Source organism: Felis catus, chromosome C2, assembly GCF_018350175.1.
Source record: "Felis catus isolate Fca126 chromosome C2, F.catus_Fca126_mat1.0, whole genome shotgun sequence".
Classification (NCBI taxonomy): Eukaryota; Metazoa; Chordata; class Mammalia; order Carnivora; family Felidae; genus Felis; species Felis catus.
In genome coordinates this window covers 58,626,813-58,652,306 of record NC_058376.1, presented here as the reverse complement: position 1 = coordinate 58,652,306, position 25,494 = coordinate 58,626,813, and the positions used below count along the sequence as shown (strand labels likewise).

At 37.1% G+C, this 25,494-nt stretch overlaps 1 protein-coding gene across 7 annotated transcripts in view; it reads left to right on the top strand.

Annotated features, from left to right (window-relative positions):
* Positions 1-25,284, top strand: part of SLC9C1 (solute carrier family 9 member C1) — a 103,323-nt gene extending 78,039 nt beyond the window's left edge. For all 7 annotated transcript variants that reach the window (XM_011285957.4, XM_045036946.1, XM_045036943.1 and 4 more), the window contains 9 exons: positions 2,585-2,710; positions 4,066-4,164; positions 4,691-4,864; positions 11,823-11,954; positions 12,088-12,273; positions 13,918-14,044; positions 14,896-14,942; positions 22,049-22,136; positions 24,877-25,284. In XM_011285957.4, the coding sequence (XP_011284259.1) occupies positions 2,585-2,710; positions 4,066-4,164; positions 4,691-4,864; positions 11,823-11,954; positions 12,088-12,273; positions 13,918-14,044; positions 14,896-14,942; positions 22,049-22,114 (957 nt within the window). In that variant the 3' untranslated portion in view covers positions 22,115-22,136; positions 24,877-25,284. The remainder of the gene's footprint in view (positions 1-2,584; positions 2,711-4,065; positions 4,165-4,690; positions 4,865-11,822; positions 11,955-12,087; positions 12,274-13,917; positions 14,045-14,895; positions 14,943-22,048; positions 22,137-24,876) is intronic.
* The last annotated feature ends 210 nt before the right edge of the window (positions 25,285-25,494 follow it).

The following is a 25,494-nucleotide window of genomic DNA, read 5'->3' as shown; positions in this document are numbered from 1 at the left end:
CATGACCTGAGCCAAAGTTGGATGCTTAACAAACTGAGCCACCCAGACACCCCTCAAATTTTTATTTAAATTCTAGTTCGTTAACCTATCATGTAACATTGGTTTCAGGAGTAGAATTTAGTGATTCATCACTTACATATAACACCAGTGCTCAACACAAGTGCCCTCCTTAATACCTATCACCCATTTAGCCCATCACCCCACCCACATCCCTCCATCAACCCTCAGTTTGTTCTCTACTGTTAAGGGTCTCTAGAATGCCTTACATAACAATGCTAGGTTAAAATTAACATTTTTTTCCAGGGCGCCTGGGTGGCTCAGTTGGTTGAGCGTCCAACTTCAGCTCAGGTCATGATCTCACGGTTCGTGAGTTCAAGCCCCATGTCAGGCTCTGTGCTGACAGCTCAGAGCCTGGAGCCTGCTTCTGATTCTGTGTCTCCCTCTCTCTCTAGCCCTCCCCCACTCACACTCCTCTCTTTCTCTTAAAAAAATAATTAACATTTTGTTCCTATATGGATAATCAATTGACTCAACCTCATTTATAGAAATGATTATCATACCCTATTAAACTTCAGTGGAGTATTTCATGAATTAAATGACTGTATGCGTTGATGAGTTTCTGGATTCTTGTTTCATCGTTTTATTTATCTGCCATTGAATCTTTCTCAATGTATATCACACCATCTTACACTGGAACTTAATAATAAGTCTTCATATCTGATTTTATGTATTTTCCAGCTTTTGCTCTTTTCTTCAAGATTATTTTGACTTGTTTTGGCATTTTGTATTTTCAAATAAACATTAGAATCAACTTGTCAATTTCCATTAAATAATCTGATGAACTTTCCATTGGGATTCCAAGAAGCCTGTATGTCAATTTAGAGACAACTGACATCTTAGTAATATTTACAATCTATTAACATATCTCTCCACTTTAGTTTTAACTTTGGCTCAGTAGTTCTTGTATTTTTCTGTTCTTCAACCTATTTCATTCATGAACCTGAACTCTTATCTCACACCACACATGAAAAAATCAATTTTAGATGGATTGTACATAACTGTAAGAGGTAAAACAATAAACTTCTAGAAGATAAGATAATTTTTATGATATTGGCATAGGCAAAGATTTCTTAAACAGGATAGAAAATTGGATTTCAATAACATAAAAATTGAGAACTTCTCTTTATTAAGAAAACAAGAGAATTAAAAGACAAGCCACAAAAAGGTAGGGGATATTTTCAAAACAAATATATCCAACAAAGGGCTTATGTCCAGAATACCTGATGGTTTTTAACTGACAATACCAACTGTAGGCCATCATGTGGAACAACTGGAACGTCAGAGTGAGAGTGTAAAGTAACACAAACACTTTGGAAAATTGGTAGGCAGAAGCTTCTAAATTTTTTTTTAATTTTTTTTAACGTTTTTATTTACTTTTTGAGACAGAGACAGAGCATGAACGGGGGAGGGTCAGAGAGAGAGAGGGAGACACAGAATCTGAAACAGGCTCCAGGCTCTGAGCTGTCAGCAGAGAGCCCGACGCAGGGCTCGAACTCACGAACTGTGAGATCATGACCTGAGCCGAAGTCGGGCGCTTAACCGACTGTAGAAGCTTCTAAATTTGAACATATATATATGACACAGCAATTGGATTACAGAACCATATAGTCACAGAAATGTGCACATATGTACAGCAAGCAAATACAGCAGCATTACAAAAGCCCAGAACTGGAGCACCCCAAATGTTGATGAATAGTAGATTAATAGTAGACAAACCAGGCACAAACAAGTACATACTCATTGATTTCATGCAGATAAAGCTCAAAACCAAACAAAGCTAAACTCTGGTGATAGAAGAGTGGTTGTTTTTGGATACAAGAAATGACTGGAAGAGAATATAAGAGAGGATTTTAGGGTGCAGTAAATGTTTTATTTCTTAATCTGGGTGCTGGTTACCCAGATCTTTTCATATTGTAAATCTTCTTTCTGTGGACATTTATAATTTGTGCACTTTTGAGGTCAACACTAAACCATCCTGCACACCTAGAAAACTGATTTGAGGATTAACACAACAATGTGCACAACCTGAACCACAGAACTCAGCAGGTACACAGTGCAGAGAGGTGAACTGGGGGAGAGAGAAACCACGGAGGGCAGGGAGCTGTTTTTGCTTGCAGAGAGAGGACAGAGAATGGGGTTGGAGGGAGTACGGGAAAAGCAGCCCTCCCCAAAAGCAGCTGGAGAGAAAGTGGAAAAGTGGAAGCAGCCGCAGGGACTGAACAAAAAAGGGAGAAAGGAGAAAGGAGAGGGTTTAAGTCCCATTTAAACTCCATTAGATTCTATAATTTGTGTGTTTTTTGTTTATCTGCTATAGTTCAGTAAAAAGGTTTAGTTTTAAGTGTTTAATCTATGATTTCAGAATAATGATACCAGAAAAAGGATATCAGGGGGGAGAGGTTGAAGGGTTCCATAGAAGAACAAAATCTCAGAAGAGCAAGAAAAGGAAATAGTACAAAGTCATATTTTTTAAACATTCTGTGAACACAATTTTATTCATCCTTTTTCTTAAATTTTATGGTTTTAGTTAATAATGGCCAAAAAAAGAGAGATACTTGATTTTCAACCTGTTATCAAACCACTTACTGTTGAAGAAGCACTCTACAATATTCCATGGCTAGATAAAGAAAAAGATCATATAAGCTTCATTCAGGTAATATTTTTATTTCCTGGTAATATCATTTTTAATCTACCAAGAAATGATTTTCTAAAAAGAGACTATGATACTCTCCAGCTTAAAAGTCTTTAAATGTCATTGATCGCCTGTAGGATAAAATTCCAAAAATCCCTTTAAATGACATGCAAAGTCTATCCACAGTCTGTCTCTTGCCTCCCTTTCCATTTTAATCTTCTGTTGCCTATTCATCATATACCTCATACTGAACCTTGCATGGTGCCCCAAGCCCTTTAACACTATTTTCTAATTCCATTCTTCTGGGGGTGCTAATTTTCTTGAAATGCCTTTTGTTTTTACTTTTTTTTTTTTTTCTTCAAATCTTGCTTCTCTGGAAACATCCTTACAAAATGCTCAGAAAAGTGGGCTTTGGAGGCAAATATCCCACCAATAGAAGATCAACCCGTGATCCTTTCTGAGTTTGGAGGACCAAAGGTGTCAGCGTTGTGTACATTATATACTTTCATTATAGCATTAAGTACATTGCATTACAATTACCTTTACATCTCTCTTCTGTACTATACTCTTTTTTTAATGTTTATTCAGAGAGAGAGAGAGACAGAGTGTGAGTAGGGAGGGGGAGGGGGGCAAAGAGAGAGGGAGACACAGAATCTGAAGCAGGCTCCAGGCTCTGAGCTGTCAGCACAGAGCCCTACGCAGGGCTCGAACTCATGAACCATGAGATCATGACCTGAGCCAAAGTCGGATGCTTAACCAACTGAGCCACCCAGGCGCCCCTGTACTATACTCTTTAGCTCATCCATATTTTGTATACCCAAACCCTAGCACTCTGCATATTACACAGAGAGTGCTCAAAGAGTGTTTGTTGAATACGGAAATAAATAGGTCTAACTTGGTCTAATAACATTCTCTTTTTGTATCTACTTGGTGCCAAAGGACCAATTATATTTATCCACCTGCTTAATATATTTTGAATGAATGAATTTTTTTATTTACTTTATCTGTTGTTTACAGTATAACTATGTATATAGTTAACTATATATGACATTAGCCTGCATCTGTTCTCATTATTGTCCATCCAGATTAAATATTTTTTATCTTTCCCTTACATTCTTATTCTTACATTCAATTATTTCTGTTCTAATCCATGTATAAATACCCCATTTATGAAGTTATATAGATCTATGAATATCCACTTTCTTTCTTTGATATTCATAATTCCTATCTTCTCTTATAAATTTACTAACACAACATGTCAGATCTTATTGAGTGGTATTTTAAAATGCAAAAAATTTATTAAAATATAAATTTCAACATCACCAACTACTGCTAAAATAGTATTTATATCTTGTGTATTTGGTGATATTTTTAAGGAAAGAGCCAGAGTGGTAACATTTGATTGCGGAAATGATATATTTGAAGAAGGTGATGAGCCCAAAGGAATTTATATAATAATATCAGGTATGGTGAAGGTAAGTCAGAGTTATTCATAAATGCATTTGTGAACATTAGTTAAAAACTCTATAAAATTGAGAATTCATAGTTTTCCATGTTAAGAACTGCATTATTCCTTTATTTAGGACAATAGCTTCCATTCAATTTTCTTATTCAAACATAATGGTTAGCATTATGTATCACCTTTTAAGTGATACTTTCCCATAGATAGTAAGAAACCATCCAAAGGATCATCTTTATGATGGAATATTATCGTATAAGTTGTTTTCTTCTTATGTTTATCTGAATCAGGTATTTAGCCATCCTAAAGCAGGTATAGGTTAGTTGAGTAGAAGAAATCAGAAAGACTGCAGTATCTAAGAATTCTTTTCTTTCTAAGTTATTGCTAATTTAATAAATTTGATTTAAAAGGTACAAGTAATAAATACCCTCAAAATAATATGTACATATTAAATTGTTAAAACCAAAAGAAAAAAGTCAAAATTTAGATAGTTTGGGTAATTGACATATTTTTTTTTTTTTATCTTTCTTTGTTCTGAACAGCTTCAAAGATCAAAGCCTGGCTTGGGAATTGACCAAATGCTCTGGGAGTCAGAGGAGAATGATGATCAGATAACTTACACAGACTTTGTGATCAGTGGGGAAATAATAGGAGAGTTAAACTGCTTAACGAATAAACCCATGATATGTTCTGCTACCTGCAAAACTGTAGTGGAGGTCAGAAAACATCACATTGTGTCTTACTGTTGTATCTCATTCAATATCTAGTATCAAATTTAAGGTTGTTTCTGTACCTAGCATATGTTTGCTGTCTGATGACAATTTTAAAAAATATAGGAATAGTAAGGGAGCAAGACTTGTTACCAAATTACACTTACCCAGTATAATGCCCTGGCAAAATGGCTTATAAATATTGCTCTGCCATGTTGAAAAAAAGATTTTAACCAGAAAAACTGATTAAATGAGGTCTCTCATGGGGAAATTAGAGGAGATATTTTAACTGTAAACACCATAATTTGGGGGACTAAGTAAGGGAAAAAGTCAGAGAACTAATAGCTATTAATAAAAAAGTTAAACAAAGTAGATGGAAGTTTCCCTAGACACAATGAGGACAAAATTCTCAAAACAACAGGAGCTCTCACTGGCCTAATTTGAACTCTAAAAGGACAATGACTGCAAACAATTGAACCCCACAATATATAAAAATCCATAAGTTGATAATGATACCAAAATTCATTTAATTTCCAATAAGGTTTTTGGAATATCAACTTACTACTGTAAACATGGATTGTTCTTTTAAAAAATAGAAAGAATTAAACATTTATCCTGCCTTTCCTCTATGAACTTTTTCAAGGTAACAACAACAAAAAATGAAGTAATATTCTTCTATACAGAATTTCAGCTAACAAATATAGAAGCAGAGACCTAGCATATTTCATTTTGCCATCTGAAATGAAATAATGTAAATAGGCAACAACTATCAATTGATGCTGAAACTACTAAGTGTAATGTTAATGGGAAACATAATGAAAGGACCTGGCTTGCACCACCTAAAAACAATTGTAGCATCACTAAAAGTTGGACAATTGGGCATCACGTACCTCATGATATGATGCAGCAGAAGTACTGGCACCACGATGAAGTCTTCTTGAATGAGAAAAAACTAAAAGACTGTATATATAGATATATGTGTGTGTGTATGCGTGTATACACACACATATATATACATATATATGTATATATATACATATATATATATATACATATATATGTATATATATATATATTTGTGGGTTGTTTTTTTTTGAGAGAGAGAGAGAGAGCATGCCTGTGGGAGTCAAGGAGAGTCAGAGAGAGGGAGAGAGATAATCCCAAACAGACTCCATGATGTCAGCACGGAGTCTGACACAGGGCTCAAACTCATGAACCATGAGATCATCACCTGAACCAAAACCAAGAGATGGATGTTAACCAACTGAGTCACCCAGGTGCCCCCTTTCTTTAATTAAAAAAAAAAATTGAGAGAGTAAAAAACATATAGATATAACCAGTTTATAGAAAATTTAGGAAGGAGAGAAACAAGTTAATTGACATCAGAAGGAGTAACTAGCTAAATCCAAAGATGTGGGAGGTCCACAGAATGAATGATCCATTTTTTTTTTCTCAACACACCAATGACATATAAAGAGGAATGAGAGAAGGAAGAGGGTAAGGGAAAACTTTATGTGTCTATTATTCAGTGATGGATATTAGAATATTTACAAGTAAAATTATATGATACCTGAGATTTTCATAAACATATTATAGCCTTCTGTTTCTGGTTACAGAATAACAATAATGAATTACTAAACAAACAAACATGATAATGTGGTCTATAGTGTGAAAAAAGTGCACAATGGATAGAAAACAACATTGAAATTGTCCAAAATATGGATTAGGCACTAAATAATTATTAATAATAGATTTGAAGAACTATGTTCTTTGAAATATGTTCAAAAAATTAAAGGAAAATATATCCTTAATGAGAAACGAGATAGAAAATATCAGGATATTGTGGAAATATAGAAAAGAGTCAAATGGAAATTTTAGAGCTAAAAACACCTAATTGGAGATAGCAGTAAAAAAGAGTCAAGGGTGCCTGGGTGGCTCAGTTGGTTAAGTATCAGACAGCTTGGGGCTTGTGAGTTCAAGCTCCAAGTGGGGCTCTGTGCTGACAGCTCAGAGCCTGGAGCCTGCTTCGGATTCTGTGTCCCTCTCTCACTCTGCCCCTCCCTCACTCATGCTCTGTCTTTCTCTCTCTCAAGAATAAATAAAACATTACAGAAAACATTTTAAGAGTCAAAGAACTAGAAGACAAATAATAGAAATAATAAGGAAAGAATAGGTGAAATAGAAGATAAAATAATTGGGGCACCTGGGTGACTCAGTCAGTTGAGCATCCGACTTCGGCTCAGGTCATGATCTCACAGCTCATGGGTTCGAGCCCCCGTGTCGGACTCTGTGCTGACAGCTCAGAGCCTGGAGCCTGCTTTGAATTCTGTGCCTCCCTCTCTCTCTGCCCCAACCCACTTGCATTCTGTCTCTGTCTCTCTCAAAAATAAATAAACATTAAAAAAAATTAGAAGATAAAATTATTGAAAATGATGAAACTGAAAAAAGGAGGGAACAGAAATTACTAGATCACCGGGGAGAATTAGAGAGCTAAGTGATTCCATAAAACGAAACAATATCTGGGAGCATCTGGGTGGCCCAGTCAGGGAGGCATCCAACTTCTGCCACTTAGGTCATGATCTCACAGTTCATGTGTTCGGGCCTTGCCCTGGGTCTAGCTCCCCTCCCTGCCAGGTGCACACAATGGCCAGCTCTGGTCTGGAGAAAGTTGTGTGTTTTTGAAACCTCCAAGTTTCAAAAGGCGTGTTGCAAAATAGAAACTGGTTCTCTCCATATTTCTCATTTGCTAGTCCATGGTCTGGAGAGGTTTTCCTCTTGTGCTAACTCAATACCGCAATTTCACAGCCCCTCTTTTCTTTTTCTCCTTTTGTCTCTCCACAGAAGGGGTTCCATACCCTCTGTGCCTATGCCATTTTATCTCCCCAATTCACATACATGCACCTCAATCCCACCAAGCTGTCTCCCTCCACCTGTGTAGATCCTTCTGCCACTCCACAGATTGATTTTCTGGGTGTTCCAAGTGATGTGACTTCAATTCAGATGTGTTTGAGGGACAAGGGAAATCCTGGTCCCCCTACTTTTCTGCCGTCTTAACTCCTCTCCCCTCCTCCCAACCTAATCTGATGAAAGAAATTAAGATGTTCCATGCTCTTGGCTTGGAGCAACAAATATTGTTGCAGTGTCTGTACTACCCAAAGTAATCTACAGATTTAATGTAACCCCTATCAAAATACCAACAGCATTTTTTCATGGAACTAGAACAAACAATCCTAAAATATGAATGAAACCACAAAAGAATCCAAACAGTGAAAGCAATCTTGAAAAACAAAGCTGTAGGTATTGCAATTCCAGATTTCACATTACAATACAAAGTTGTAGTAATCAAAACAGTATAGTACTGGCACAAAAAGAAACACATAGATCAATGGGATAGAATAAAAAATCCAGAAATAAACCCACAATTATATGGTCATTTGACAAAGGAGACAAGAATAATAAATGGGGGGGAAACAACAGTATCTTCAAAAAATGGTGTTGGGAACACAAGACAGCTACATGCAAAAAAGTAAAGTAGACCACTTTTTTATACCATACACAAAAGTAAACTCAAAATGGATTAAGGACCTAAATGTGAGACCTGAAACTATAAAAATCCTAGAATAGAGGTGCCTGACTGTCTCAGTCAGTAGAGCATGTGACTCTTGATCTCACGGTCATGAGTTTAAACCCCATGTTGGGCATAGAGTTGACTTAAATAAATAAATAAATAAATAAATAAATAAATAAATAATAAAAATTTAGACCAGAGAACAGGTGGTAATTTCTCTGACATTGGCTGTAACAGTATCTTTCTAATTATGTCTCCTGAAGCAAGGGAAATAAAAACAAAAATTAACTAGTTGAGACTACATGACAATAAAAACCTTCTGCACAGCGAAGGAAACAACCAACAAAACTAAAAGATAACCAGGTTTCTGGGTGGCTCAGTCGGTTAAACATCTAAATTTGGCTCAGGTTATGATCTCATAGTTCATGAGTTCAAGTCCCACTTTGGGTGAGCTCAAACCCCACTTTGGGTCCACATGAGCCCCACTTCAGGTGAGCCCCACTTTTCTCTCTCTTTCCCTCTCTCTCTCTCTCTCTCTCTGCCCCTCATGGAATTCTCTCTCCCTCTCCCTCCCTCTCACTTTCTGCCCTTCCCTCACTTGTACCCTTTCTCTCTACCTCTCTCTCAAAACAAAACAAAACAAAACAAAACAAAACAAAACAAAACACTAAAAGATAACCTACTGAATGGGAGAAGATATTTGCAAATGACATATTTGATAGTTAGTATCCAAAATATAAATATATAATAATCCAATTTTATAATGGGCAAAACATATAAATAGACATTTCTTAAGAAAACATACAGATGGCCAACAGACACATCACTCATTATAAGGGAAATGAAAATCAAAACTACAATGAGATATCTCCTAATACCTGTCAGAATGGCTAAAGTCAAAAACTCAAGGAAAAAAAAGTGTTCACAAAGATGTGGAGAAAAAGGACCTCTTGTGCACTATTGGTGGGAATGCAAATTAACGCAGCCACGGTGGAAACAGTATGGAGTTTCCTCAAAGAAATTAAGAATAGAACTACCCTAAGATACACTAATTGCACTGGGTATTTGCCCAAAGAATTTGAAAACACTAATTTGAAGGGATATATAGTCAATACTCAAATTGCAATAGTCAATTTATGGAAGCAGCCTAAGCATCCATCAATAGATGCATGGATAAACAGAATGGGTAAACAAGATCTAGTATATATGTATATACAATGGAATATTATACAATGGAATATTATTCAGCCATTAAAAAAGAATGAAATCTTGCCATCTGCATCAACATGGATGGATCTAGAGAGCATAATGCTAAATGAAATAAGTCAGTCAGAGAAAGACAAATGCCATATGATTTCATTGGAATTTAACAAACAAACAAACAAACAAACAAACAAAGGGGGGAAAGAGAGAGAGAGAGAAAAAAACTGAAAAACAGACTCTTAACTTTAGAGAATAAACGAGTGGTCACCAGAGGGGAGGAAGATGGGGGGATGGGTGAAATAGGTGAAGAGAATTTAGAGTACACTTACCTTTTTTTTTTAAATGTGTTTATTTTTGAGAGAGAGACAGAGACAGAGAGCAAGCAGGAGAGGAGCAAAAGGAAAGGAAGACACAGAATCTGAAGCAGCTCCAGGCTCCAAGCTGTTAGCACAGAGCCCGATGAGGGGCTCAAACTTATGGACCATGAGATCATGACCTGAGCTAAAGTTGGATGCTTAACCAACTGAGCCACCCAGGAGCCCCAAGAGTACACTTATCTTGATGAGCACTGACTAATATATGGAATTGTTGAGTTACTATATTACACACCTGAAATTAATATAACACTGTATATTACATACACGTGAATTAAAACTTATAAAAGAATAATGTTAGACAAACTATACTATCTAACTTAAAGCCTTATTATAGATCCTTATAATCAAAACCATGTGGAATTAGCTTAAGATTAAGACAATATAGATCAGTGGAATAAGGAAGAAAATCCAGAAACAGATTCATATATACACAGTCAATCGATCTTTAACAATAATATCATTTTCAACAAACGATCCTGAAAATTCCAAGTATCCACATGGAAGCTACGAGCCTTGGCCCCACACACTATGCACAAAAATTGATTTGGAATGATTGTAGACTTAAACATAAAAATTAGAGCTATAAAAATTCTAAAGGGACACAAAGATCTTGATGTAGGCAAAGATTTCTTAGCCAGGACACAAAAAAACACTAACCATAAAAGGAAATACTGATACATGGAATGTCACTAGTATTAAAATCTTCTTCTGTTTTAAAGGACACCATAAAGAATATGGAACACAGACGGTGGGGAATTTTTCACAATATCTATCTGAAAAATTACTTGACAATGGAACTTATAAAGAATTCTTACAACTCAAAAATGAGAAGACAAATCACTAAATTAAAAATTGGGCAAAATGGGGTGCCTATGTGGCTCAGTTGGCTAAGTGCCCTCCAACTCTTGGTTTCAGCTCAGGTCACGATCTTGAGTTCGAGCCCTGCATCAGTCTCTGCGCTGGCAGTACAAAACCGGCTTTGGATTCTCTCTCTCCGTCTTTCTCTCTGCCCTTCCCTTACTCAAGCTGTCTCTGTCTCTCTCAAAATAAATAAATAAACTTAAAAAAATTGTTTTTAATTACACAAAGGATTTGAACAAAAATTTCACAGAAGAAGAAGCACATAGAGAAGATGCTTGATATCATTATCCTTCAGAGACATTCAGATTAAAAGTCGTGAAGAGGTATCACTACATACCCACTACTTTGGCTAAAAATAAAGATAATGAGTACCACATATTGGCAAGGACGTAAAGCAACTAAAATTCCCACCCATGGCTGATGAGACTGTAAAATGTCTCAACCCTTTCTTATAAAGTTAAACACACAATTACCATATTACCCAGCAATACCACTCATACATACTTACCCATGAGAAATAAAAAGCAACATACACAGTGTCTTGTATATTCTTAATAGCTTATTCCTGATAGCCAATATTCTGATCATTGCTAGCATTGGCATTTTACTGTTAGTTAAAAAGTTTACTTCTCTAAAATAATGTATTTTTAGAAATATTCATATCTTTAGTTAAAGTTTAAATAATTTTTTATACTTTATTTTCTTTTTTTTTCCAGAATCTATAACAATAATAAAGAAAGCTCATTGGAGCATGTAGCCTTTTAATATTTAATTTATGACAAGATCACACCAATATTTACTACTGTACACATCTTATCAGATTTCCAGGCAACAACATGAATGTTACATCATTTAAATTCTTAGTTTTAATGTTATACGTGAATGAGAAAACCTTATATTCTTAAACTACAGGTGTACAGAATGAAATATTAAATTTGTATCCTCCTTTTTTCAGACATGTTTTATTCCCAAAAGTCACTTGTATGAAGCTTTTGAGCAATGTTGTCCTCACATTGAATATAAAATGTGGCTAAAACTCGGTCTTTCTATTACTGCCAAAAAAATCAGGGAACGTTTATCTTATAAGGTAAGAAGTGTTTGTATAAACTCACTCTTCTCTCTGAATGGAGTTTTATTAAAGTACTGCTATTAATTAACTATTTAGGAATTTGTATTAAACCTTATAAACCATAGGTTATGAAACTGTGTTTTCCTTGTAGGATTGGAACTACAAGATGCAATTAAAACTCTGTAACGTCTGCATAAAAGACATACCAAAGAACACCAAAACTGATATCTATGATGAAACTGTAATCTATGTCATCCTCATACATGGAGCTGTAGAAGATTGTCAGTTACGGAAAGCGTATAAGGCACCTTCTTTAATTCCTATAACATGCTATCAGGTAGGGAAATGTTGATTCATGTCTTCGGGTCAATATGCCATATGTCCAACAATGTGTTAACATTACAAAAATTGCCACTTCTCCACCTTTCCATCCTCTCCCTTTCCCTTACCACTCCAGAAGCACACATACACAGCACACACACCCCAAGTTCGCTGATACCTTTGGCAATGGGTAACCCAAACACCAAGATATCCCTGTTCAATGTTAATGAGGCTGGCCAAGTTGTACCTCTTGGCTATAGTTAGATTTTGGTGCTGTTGTAAATAACAAAAGAGGGTCTATTAAGTTCATTTACACAATGCAGAAGGACCACTTTCTCTGGACTGCATCAACAGTACTCTAGAAAGGCTCTGCCAGGCCCATGCTGAACTGAGTATCAGTGGTATTTCCTCAGCTAATTTTCAAGTGAATATAGAAGTGAAAGACTCCTCATATTTAAGCTGTGTGTGTGTGTGTGTGTGTGTGTGTTGGGTAGCATAAGAGAGGCACATGTCAGGAGGAATCAGGGGACATACAAAATATAGCTACAGAAAGTAAATTGAAAGAGGTACCTAGAGTCAATTAAATTAGGCATATATTTTTAAGCAATTAATATATGACAGAAACAGTGCTAGACGCTAAAATGATCAAGACAAATGAGATCTGCAGCTTGCCCTCAAAAAATCTGCCAACTAAGTGAAAAGAAAAACATATAAATATATTAAGAAAACATGTGCAGCTATGATAGAAGTACTTACAGGGCAGATTTGAGACACAAGAAAAACATGAGGTGGGGATAAGAGGAATCCCAAGGTGAGAAAGGGTCACAAGAAAAAATTTTCTGAGTGGACGCCACCAGCACCAACGTGATAGCCACATGAGAGGAAGTAAGACATTACTTTTAACTGTGGTGCTCCCTATCTCTATGCTTGAATACATAATAACAGAGCTTGGGTGTGGGTGCTGGTTGGGAATTTAGATGGCCAACTAAGAGATTCTCAAGGCAGCCTAAAACCTACCCAAGTCTGTCTACTGTCCTAGACAGAAAGCCCCACTTACTGTAGATTTGAGGACCAATGTGATTCAAAAAATACCGAAACCACCCACAGGTTGAAGGATTTCTTGAAATCCACTATTTAAAAAAAAATTGTTTAATGTTTATTTAGTTTTGAAAGAAAGAGAGACAAAGCGTGTGCAGGGAGGGGCAGAGAGAGAGGGAGACACAGAATCAGAAGCAGGCTCCAGGCTCTGAACTGCAGCACAGAGCTGTGAGATCATGACCTGAGCCCAATTAGGACACTTAAGTAGGACACGACTAAGCCACACAGGCACCCTGAAATCCACTATTTTTTAAACTTTCTTTTCGCCACATAGAAAATCTCTCTGGGTGATGTTTTAAAGGATCGTTAATGATTAACTCTTAATCATTTTTCTCATTTGTAAGAGAAATGAGCGAAACTTTAAAAATCAGTGAAAGTATATGGAATATTGAGTTTCAAAAAGCCAACACATCCAGGTATTTTAAGGTAGCTGTCTCATATTTATGTTTACTTTTCAGCCCAGATATTTAGAGAGGTCTTGAGATAGTTAGGAGCTTACCAGAGAAACATTTAATTGTATGATATATACTCATTTATTACCTTATATTCTGTCAAACTTCAGGTGCAAGGCACTGAAGATTTCACAAAGGTAATGATTGTTCAAACTTTCGTTGATGTGAAAAAATTCAGATGGAACACTAGAAAGTATGTACCTTCACATAAAGCATCTCTTCCAACAACACCAACATGTGAGTTAGATTTCTTTGAGTAACTGAGAACTTACTTTCCATTTATAAAATACCCATAGATGTATTTGGGAACTATTGTATGAATTCTATCTAGAGCATTGAGAAATAATTTTAATTGCCATATTTGATATCCAATGGGTGAATTCAGACTGAGAATATCCATGTTATGGTAGAAATTATTCTATATTTCAACTATAAGAATAAACATGTATAATCATGTAATCAAAATAATATGGGGAAAAAGTTTAATGAGAGAATTTTAGCTCTTCCCCCAAATTAAAAATTTTATATAGTAGTATAATGACAGTAGTGTTGCACTGTGTGACTGTTCCAATTACCAGTGGGCCCGGCATTCATTCTCAACACACATTAACATAAATGTGTTTGAGACGATAGAACAACAGGTAATTTTTTCTCTTTCCAAACTGTTACATAATCTTTTTTAAAATGTGTTTATTTATCTATTTTCAGAGAAAGAGAGAAAGAGCAAGCAGGGGAGGGACAGGGAGAGGGAGAGAGAGAGCAATCTCAAGCAAGCTCTGTGCTATCAGCACAGAGCCAGATGCAGGGCTTGAACTCATGAACCGTGAGAGCATGACCTGAGCCAAAATCAAGAGTGGGACACTTAACCAACTGACTCACCCAGGTGTCACTACATAATGTTTATAATAAAAGACTTTTAAGCCTTTTTTGAAAAAAGTGACCCTTCTTCCCACCAATTGAGTTTACCACCAATTTCAAATCACAGGCCCTGAGTGTGAATGATTAAACCTGGTCTAATGTGATAGTTGGATTAATTGAAATAGTCCTTTGTTTCAGTGCTTGAACTAACACATTTTTTTTTGAACCAGCTACAAGCAGACTATATAAAGATCTTCAATGTGAAACAAAGAGTGAGGTAAGTTAAAACAGTACTTTTAAAAGCTTTATTTTGGGGGAAAAGAGTGTCTGGAATTTAAACTCTTAATTGGGAGGAGTTTACCTGCTAATCATTTTACAGATTTCGATATGAGCACTGTCTCTTAGACTAGGGTACAGTGGAAATTGTATTTATATTTTTAGCTAAATATTAAATGACAAAGAGAAAGAAAGTTCAGAAGATACCAGAATGTTCCTTTTGAATCACATTAGCAACCATGTACTACTGGGGTGGCAAGGGTTGTCATGTACACGAGCTCCTCCCATGTTTCCACCTGGGGCTGAAATTTTGACTGGTCTGAAGCCTTCATTGCTACCTTGGCTTTGCATCCAGGAGCTCCCAACCTGAAGACAGTTTGCCCGATTATCCACAAGGCCTGTCACAAAGCAGGAGCTCAGTAATAAATGCACTAATTTAATCTACCCCAGGCTAACCCAAGTTCTTCAGAAAATCCCCTAAATATTAATTTTACACTCTGCTATGAACTTGGATAGGTCATTTGGGGATCTTGGGATCTTCAAAATCCTGGGCCAACTTTACAGCAAGATCCCAAGTTATGAAACACTGTAGGGCCCTGGAAATGAAACTGGGGCAGAGGAATAAAATGGAAGTACCTCACTACATCTACACCAGCATGCCTGTAGACTGAATCTTTGAGAGTTCCAGATAGGGTAGAGAATTTATTTTTAAATCTAGTTTGTGCCAAGCTGTTTGTATTACTCCAGGAGATGCTGATTATAATACCCAGAATCTGAGAGATGTCTGCTAAAAATATACAAGCCAGAAAATTGTGTATTTGGTTATTAGAAATAGGTTTTACATCAAGTCCATTTTGCCCATTAGCACTGCATATGTAACTCTGAGAACGCATGCTCCTTCTCCCCTGAATCTCTACTCACAAATGTATGTTGAATGAAAGGTGATTATAGGTTCTGTGGGGGAGGCTGAAGGTGTTTCTCTTGTGTCTCTCTGATCTTCTAGAGGCCAACACTTCTCTTAAATACTCATTGCCCATCCCCTGCATAAAAGCAGGAAGTTCACTCCGTCCCTTAATATTTTGGGGTCTTTCTGGGGCACCTGGGTGGGTCAGTCAGATAAGCATCTGACTTTGGCTCAGGTCATGATCTCGTGGTTGAGAGTTTGAGCCCCGCGTGGGGCTCTGTGCTGACAGCTCAGAGCCTGGAGCCTGCTTCAGATTCTTTGTCTCCCTCTGTCTCTGACCCTAGCCCGTTCAATGCTCTGTCTCACTCTGTCTCGAAAATAAATATATCATCTAATCAAAAATCAACAAGGAAACAATGGCTTTGAATGACACATTGGACCAGATGGACTTAACAGATATATTCAGAACATTCCATCCGAAAGCAGCATAATATACAGTCTTCTCCAGTGTAAATGGAACATTCTCCAGAATAGACCATATACTGTCACACAAATCAGCCCTAAGTAAGTACAAAAAGACCGAGATCATACCATGCATATTTTCACACCACAACGTTATGAAACTCGAAATCAACCACAAGAAAAAATTTGGAAAGGTAACAAATACTTGGAAACTGAAGAACATCCTACTACAGAATTAATGGGCTAACCAAGCACTTAAAAAGGAAATTAAAAAGTATATGGAAGTCAATCAAAATGATAACACCAAAACCGAAAACCTCTGGGATGCAGCAAAGGCAGTCATAAGAGGAAAGTATATAACAATCCAGGCCATCCTAAAGAAGGAAGAAAGATCTCAGATACACAACCTAACTTACACCTTAAGAAGTTGGGGAAAGAACAGCAAATAAAATCCAAAACCAGCAGAAGACAGGAAATAATAAAGACTAGAGCAGAAATTAATGCTATTGAAACCAAAACAAACAAACAAGCAAACAAAAAACAGTAGAAAAGATCAATGAAACCAGAAGCTGGTTCTCTAAAAGAATTAAAAAAGTTGATAAACCACTAGCCAGTTTGATCAAAAAGAAACAGGAAAGGATCCAAATAAATAAAATCAAGAATGAAAGAGGAGAGATCACAACCAACACAACAGAAATAAAGACAATAATAAGAGAATATTATGAGCAACTATATGCCAATAAAATGGGCAATCTGGAAGAAATGGACAAATTCATAGAAACATATACACTAGCAAAACTGAAACAGGAAGAAATAGAAAATTTGAACAGACCCATAACCAGTAAGGAAATGGAAGTAGTAATCAAAACTCTCCCAAAAAACAAGAGTCCAGGGCCAGATGACATTCCAGGGGAATTCTACCAAACATTTAAGGAAGATTTAACACCTATTCTCTTGAAACTATTCCAAAAAATAGAAATGGAAGGAAGACTTCCAAACTATTTCTATGAAGCTGGCATTACCTTCATTCTAAAACCAGAGACCCCACTAAAAAGGAAAACTATGGACCAGTTTCCCTGATGAACATGAAGGCAAAAATCCTCAACAAGATATTAGCCACCCAATCCAACAAACCATTGAAAAAATTATTCACCACGACCAAGTGGGATTTGTACCTGGGATGCAGGGCTTGTTCAATATCCACAAAACAATTAACATGATTCATCACATCAATAAAGGAAAGGACAAGAACCATATGATCCTCTCAACAGATGCAGAGAAAGCATTTGACAAAATACAGCATCCTTTCTGGATAAAAACTCTCAAGAAAGTAGGGATAGAAGGAGCGTACCTTGAGATCATTAAAACCATATACGAATGACCCAACGCTAATATCATCCTCAGTGGGGAAAAACTGAGAGCTTTCCCTTTAAGGTCAGGAACAAGACAGGGATGTCCACTCTCACCACTGTTATTCAACATAGTACTGGAAGTCTTAGCCTCTGCAATCAGGCAACACAAAGAAATAAAAGGCATCCAAATCAGCCAGGAGGAGGTCAAACTTTCACTCTTCTCAGATGACATGATACTTTATATGGAAAACCCAAAAGGTTCCACCAAAAAACTGCTAGAACTGAATCATCAATTCAGCAAAGTTGCAGGATATAAAAGCAATGCACAGAAGTCGGTTGCATTCCTATACACCAACAATGAAGTGACAGAAAGAGAAATCAAGGAATCGATCCCATTTACAGTTGCACCAAAAACCATAAAATACCTAGGAATAAATCTAACCAAAGAGGTGAAAAATCTATACACTGAAAACTGTAGAAAGCTTATGAAAGAAATTGAAGAAGACACAAAAAAATAGAAAAAGATTCCATGCTCCTGGATAGGAAGAACAAATATTGTTAAAATGTCAATACTACCCAAAGCAATCTACATATTCAGTGCAATCCCTATCACCGTAACACCAGCATTCTTCACAGAGTTAAAGCAAACAATTCTAAAATTTGTATGGAACCAGAAAAGATCCCAAATAGCCAAAACAATCTTGAAAAAGAAAACCAAAGCAGGAGGCATCATAATCTCAGACTTCAAACTCAACTACAAAGCTGTAATTATCAAGGCAGTATGGTCCTGGCACAAGAACAGACATTCAGATCAATGGAACAAAATAGAGAACCCAGAAATGGACCCACAAACGTATGGCCAACTAATCTTTGACAAAGCAGGAAAGAATATCCAATGGAATAAAGACACTCTCTTCAGCAAGTGGTGCTGAGAAAACTGGACAGCAACATGCAGAAGAATGAACCTGGACCACTTTCTTACACCATACACAAAAATAAACTCAAAATGGATGAAAGACCTAAATGTAGGACAGGAACCCATCAAAATCCTCGAGGAGAAAGCAGGCAAAAATCTCTTTGATCTTGGCTGCAGCAACTTCTTATTCAACACATCTCCAGAGGCAAGGGAAACAAAAGCAAAAATGAACTACTGGGATCTCATCAAAATAAAAATCTTCTGCACAGAGAAGGAAAAAATCAGCAAAACTCAAAGGCAACCAAAAGAATGGGAGAAGATATTTGCAAATGACATATCAGATAAAGGGTTAGTATCCAAAACCTACAAAGAACTTATCAAACTCAACAGCCAAAAAAACAAAGAATCCAGTGAAGAAATGGGCAAAAGACATGAACAGACACTTCTTCAAAGAAGACATCCAGATGGCCAACTGACACATGAAAAAATGCTCAACATCACTCATCATCAGGGAAATACAAATCAAAACCACCTCACACCTGTCAGAATGGCTAACATTAACAACTCAGGCAACAACAGATGTTGGCCAGGATGCAGAGAAAGAGGATCTCTTTGGCATTGTTGGTGGAGATGAAAGCTGGTGCAGCCACTCTGGAAAACAGTATGGAGGTTCCTCAAAAAACTAAAAATAGAACTACCCTACCACTCAGCAATTGCACTACTAGGCATTTATCCAAGGGATACCGGTGTGCTGTTTCGAAGGGACACATGCACCCCCATGTTTATAGCAGCATTATCAACAATAGCCAAAGTATGGAAAGAGCCCAAATGTCCATCGATGGATGAATGGAAAAAACGGATAAAGTATAACTTGGCAATCAAAAAGAATGAAATCTTGCCATTTGCAACTATGTGGATGGAACTGGAGGGTATTATGCTAAGTGAAATCAGTCAGAGAAAGACAAAAATCTTATGACTTCACTCATATGAGGACTTTAAGAGACAAAACAGATGAACATAAGGGAAGGGAAACAAAAAGAATATAAAAACGGGAGGGGGACAAAACAGAAGAGACTCATAAATATGGAGAACAAACAGGGTTACTGGAAGGGTTGTGAGAGGGGGGATGGGCTAAATGGGTAAGGGGCACTAAGGAATTCACTCCTGAAATCATTGTAGCACTATATGCTAACTAATTTGGATGTAAATTTAAAAAAATAAAAAGTAAAATTAAAAAAAAAAATTTAATAAAAAAATAAATACAAACATTAATTTTTTTTTTTATATTTTGGGGTCTTTCTGGGGAATCTTTTCCTCAAACATTTCCTGGTTGTTGCTCAGTGCCTGGAACTGTAGACCGAATAACATAGGAGCTGAGAATATAGGCTTTGGCATGAGATTCCTGGTTTGCTTCCTGGTTCCATCACTTATTAGCCACGTGACCTCGGACAGTTTTCTTAACCTGTTTAAGCATCACTTCCTGCATCTATACAACAGGAATGATAACCATACGTATCTCGTGTAGTGCTGCCATGCAGATTAAAGAAACGGAAAGTACACTGCATAGCGTTTGGCACATAACAAGCAATCTGTACCCATTAATTTCTGTTACTCTCTGCTAACCCCTTCTTAACATGGTAGACTACTCCAAACTTCTTGTGCCCTCCAGGTACTAAATTTCTAAAACAACAGGGATACAGTCATCTCCTCTAATTCTCCCAAACATGGCTTCTGCTGAAGACTAGGAAATAACAAAGGGAAATTACAATTTCAAAAATGAAGAAGATGAGGAGAACACTTAAGACAAAATGTTAGATTGCCGGAGTCCAACTCCAGCAGGTCCAGGGGCTCCCGAAGGATGAATGACATCGGTGAAAAAGTGAAAAAAATAAAATAAAATAAAAATAAAAATGGACTGGCTGCTTTATTGTGTTGAACTGGCTGCTTTATTGTGGCAAACGTGGCATTATATATTTGTTAGCAATTTCCTTGTAGCATGCGTCATCTATGTTTTCTAGCATTACCTAATTCTAAAAATGTTCCTATGGGTAATCAGCCTTTAAGGAATAACATGGTTATTTTCTCATAACGTTCCTTCCTGCCCTTTGCTTATTGATTAATTTCTTACGTTATTTTCATTATGTATCTACATTTATCTATAATCTATAGAGCATTTGCTTTGCTGTTTTCATGAAAGGTCATCTATCTCTCAACACCTGAAGTGGAACAGTTACAGGGACATGACCTCTTAGTTGTTTCCCTGAACCATTTGTGGCTTGAGGAACAAAAATGTTCCCCTTGGTGTGAGATGCCAGGAGGGGGCCAGGAGGGCCTTAGGAACCACACCTCATACATTCTCAGAGAGGCAATGCACCTAGGAACTAATGGACCATTCTGTACTTTAACCGACTAGGTTCAGTCATCATCTGGAATGCCCCCTGGGGGCCAAGTGGGCCTAGGAGTTGGAGTAACTTGTGCCCATAGATACACTCCTCTGTTGCCGGTGTGGAGCTTTCAAATCCATTTGCCCCTCCTTGGCTGGGAAATATATGGGGCTATCCTTCCTTCAGGTAGAGGAGTCTTTATAGGGGGTGGCAAGGGCTAAACGTAGGGCCGCACAATTTCCTTGCAGAACCTTATTTCTTTCCCCAATAGTTCTTTTCCCAGGGGGCCTGTCTAGGGCAATTCCCCAACAGACAATTCCCCAGGTACTTTTATTAAGGCCAAATTACACAAAAGCGGGAGTACAAGAAGCTTCACTGTCTATGGGCCGCCCTGCAGTCCCGATCCATCCACTGCCTGGGGCCCTGCCATCAGGCTGGTTGGATAGCTCGGCTTCCAGCATTAGATGGTACCTGGAGGCCACTGGTTAGCCTTTCTTTCTCCTTAGCCTGGGCAGGCTGCCTCACTCGTAGGAGTCGGCTTAATAGTAGATATTGAAGAACTGAGTGAGAAGCCAGGGAAGCTAATGATCTCCCTGTACAGATTCCCCCAAAGTGCTCCATTTTCATAATTAAAAAAAAAAAAAATGATTGCGTGAGGCGGTTAATATAGAGAAAATAGTGTGGAAGTGAGAGACAGTTTATTAAATGGTAAAAACATCACCGAGTGAGTCTTATGGAGACAATTGTCAACTTGTGTTATTTAGTAAATGCTTTTTATCCCTGATGTTAGATCCTGGTTATGGGTGTTTCTGGGCCAGTTCCCTTACTCCTCCCCCAACCCCTCCTCCCACCACACCCTAGAACTGTGGCTATACCTTTACATAATAAAAAGTCCCATGCCCCAAATCCAGCAGCTCCTTACAAAGTGTTCTGGCGTCCAGGATGGAGCACACAGCGCTGCCAATGCCAGAAGTTCTAATTCTCAGTCCCCTGCTCTGTAGACCAGATTTGACATCTGTCCTGCTTTATAAATCTGACTCTTATTAATAGTCTCAGAATTTGACTCCTATCTCCTATCTCCATTTCTAGATTCAAGAATCTACAGGGCTATTGGATAGTATCAAGGAGGAAATGGACGTCTATGAGGTCATCTAGAATAAAACTAAATGAAAATCTGGTAAGCTGCCTCAGTTTCCTCAATGTGATCCAGATAATGCCTGTCTCTGGAGATACAGGCTAAAGCCATGTTCGTGTGGCTCTTTTGTGACAGTGTGAATTATATCACTTTCCACTAGCCATTATTTGCAATATGGTCACTTTCCAATAGCCAGTTCATTCTTCTAATGACACTATTTCCAAATTCTAACTTGGAAAATTAACTTTAAAATAAGATTCCTTGATCTAGATTTCTGAAAACTTTAGAGACTCATGGCCTCCTCTCTATATTCTACTACTTAATTGTACATGCAAAACTGGCTGCCCCCCAATCCAGGAGGTCATTTTTCAGGCTGCCATGTATGATGGAAGATATAAACAGGTAATTCATGATGACTTTAATTTTCAAGTTTCTGTTCTAGTTAAGGAAGCAAAACTGATTAGAAGGCAGTTATATAACAACACAAGATACACTGTGGAGAGTGGCAGCTTAAACTCAAAGGAATCCAAAGACAAACAACTCCTGTTTTACATAAACACAGCCTTTGTTGAGAAGGGAAGAGGATGTTTAGAAAAGGGACACAAGACAGCAAGACGTTTAGGGAGTAGACCAGTCTGGCTGTTGGTTGTTCAAAATGCAGCACCAATGGGGAAATATATATATATATATATGTATATATACACACACACACATATGTATATATGTGTGTATATATACATATGTATGTATATGTATATATGTATACACATATGTATATATGTATATATGTATATATATGTATATATGTATATGTATACATATATACATATATATACATATAGTGTGTGTGTGTGTGTGTGCGTGCGTGTGCATGCTTTATATGATTCTAATCTACATAAAGCATATCTCTGGGTTAAAAAATGACCTTCAGATAAATCTTTGTATCTCCATTTAAAAACTTCTAATTCTTAGATGCTACTTCCTGTGACAAAAGACCGTTTTAAAAATAGATTAAGGGCACCTGGGTGACTCAGTTGGTTGAGTGTCTGACTCTTGATTTTGACTCAGGTCATGATCCCATAGTTGTGGGATCAAACTCCATGTCTGGCTCTGAGCTGAGCCTAGAGCCTATTTGGGATTCTCTCTCTCTTGCACTCTCTACCCCTCCCCCACTAGCAGTTTGCTCCCTCACTCTCTCTCAAAAATAAATATGTGGTTTATATATACAATAAAATACTACTTAGCAATGAGAAAGAATGAAATCATGCCATTCACAGCAACGTGGACCTGGAAGGTATTATGCTGAGTGAAATAAGGTAGCCAGAGAAAGACACATACCATGTTTTCACTCATATGTGGATCTTGAGAAACTGAACGGAAGACCATGGGGGAAGGGAAGGGGAAAAAATAGTTACAAATAGAGAGGGAGGGAGGCAAACCACAAGAGACTCTTAAATACGGAGAACAATCTGAGGGTGGATGTGGGAGGTGGGGGACAGGGGAAAATGGGTGATGGGCATTGAGGACGGCACTTGTTGGGATGAGCACTGCGTGTTGTACGTCAACCAATTTGACAATAAATTATATTCGTGAAAAACTATTTGCAAGAATTATTTGTATTATCAATATCTTTACCTGGGAAAAGTATATGCAAAATTATCAGGAAAACACCATGACTCCAATAGGCAAATTTAAGGAAATTTGCCTTCAGGAACTTTTTCTTCAGGAAAAAGACAATACCCAGACTATAGAGAAAATAAGAAGTATGAAATAAAATAACGAAGTATCAACATTTGCTTTTTCAAATTAACAAATTTTATTCCATGGTAACATCTGTTTCCTTGAAATAGAGTTGATGAAACAGAAATGAAAATACTTGTTTTCTTATATTTTGCTGGTAGATGAGTAAAAGGAATTTGAAACAAAAGTCATAAAAATGTTCATATACTTTGACTCCATGAATTTGCTTTTGGGAACCAATCCAAAGAGAATAATCCAAAGTAGTGAAGTAGACATATGTACAAACTGTCCAGTGCACCAGTATTTCTAATGCCAAAAAATTAAAAAGAGTCCCAAGTGTCCAATAGTAAGAAAGTATTTAATTTCGCTACAGAACATCCATTAGAGGAAATATCATCCAACCATTAAAAAGATTAGTTGTCTACAGTACAATGTAAAATATGAAAAGGAAGACAAACCCATACATACAGCTTTTTTAACATGAAAATAATCCAGAAGAGATAAACCCAAATGTTTCAATTAGGTGTTAGAAAGGTAAGAGTAGGGATGGGTATGCTCACTTCTCTTATTTTACATAGTTTTATCGGCCTTGTAATGAACAACATGATTGTAAAACTACTAAGCATTATTCCAATATACATGATCTGAAAGTTGTCACCCTTTACACTTGGCACTGGGAGCGATCCCAGTGCTGTGAGAAGGAGTGGTAAGAGCCAGAGCTAAGACTCAGTGTTTCCCACAATGACACATCATGCTCCTGACAGTCCATAAACTGTCCCTGTCCAGTTCCGCAAGCCCCAGTGGCTTCCTGGACTCTGACTCCCAGTTTATACCACACTACCACCACTTTGTGAATCAGGAGTAACTCACATTTCACCCAACGTCCTTCCTCATGTTTAGCAATAATGACCAGGAGGTATTTCCTGTGGGAGTGAAACTGACCCTCTAGTATATCCTGTTTGGGGTTGTAAGTCAATGTTGAAAGACTGAAAGTTCTTTTACATGTGTTTTTTTTTTTTTTTTCCCTTCCTACCTCTGTTAGGAATGGTTGACAATACTATTTTGAAAACTGACGCATGTAACGGCGCTGTTGTCACAAGATGCCTCCTGTTTTGAATGTGTTTTGAAACACATTTCCCTGCATCAGAAGGGAGTAAGTTCAAGCTGGATCCTGTGTGGATGATCCTGGTGCCACATGGAAAGATGTATGCACCTTGCAACCGTTCCATCTAAAACATATTTCTTGGAAAATTTTCTTCATTTAAAATATCTATTAATTTATGTATCTAGAACATCTCAGAAAATCATAGAACAAGTTTTAGTTTTAGAGCCAGAAAATAAGCTTAGGCCACCTAGATAGTTTGCATAATGCTCTTAGAGTAAAAATGGTTTGACTCACTTTGTGAAAAACAGAACACTATTAAAATGCAGTTTAAATGTTGATCTTAAACCAAGTATTGATTTCTGTCATTCATTGTACTTCACTTATTTGGGGAGCACTCAGTGAATTAAAATAGTAAAGAATGGAAACTGATTTAGACTTACACAATGTAACTCAGTCCTAAATGAAACTTGCAGTGTCCATTTTGTTCATCGTTTCGCTACAACAACGAGCCCGATGCCTGGCATCCTTTTAAAAAATAATCCCAACCAGTTAAGA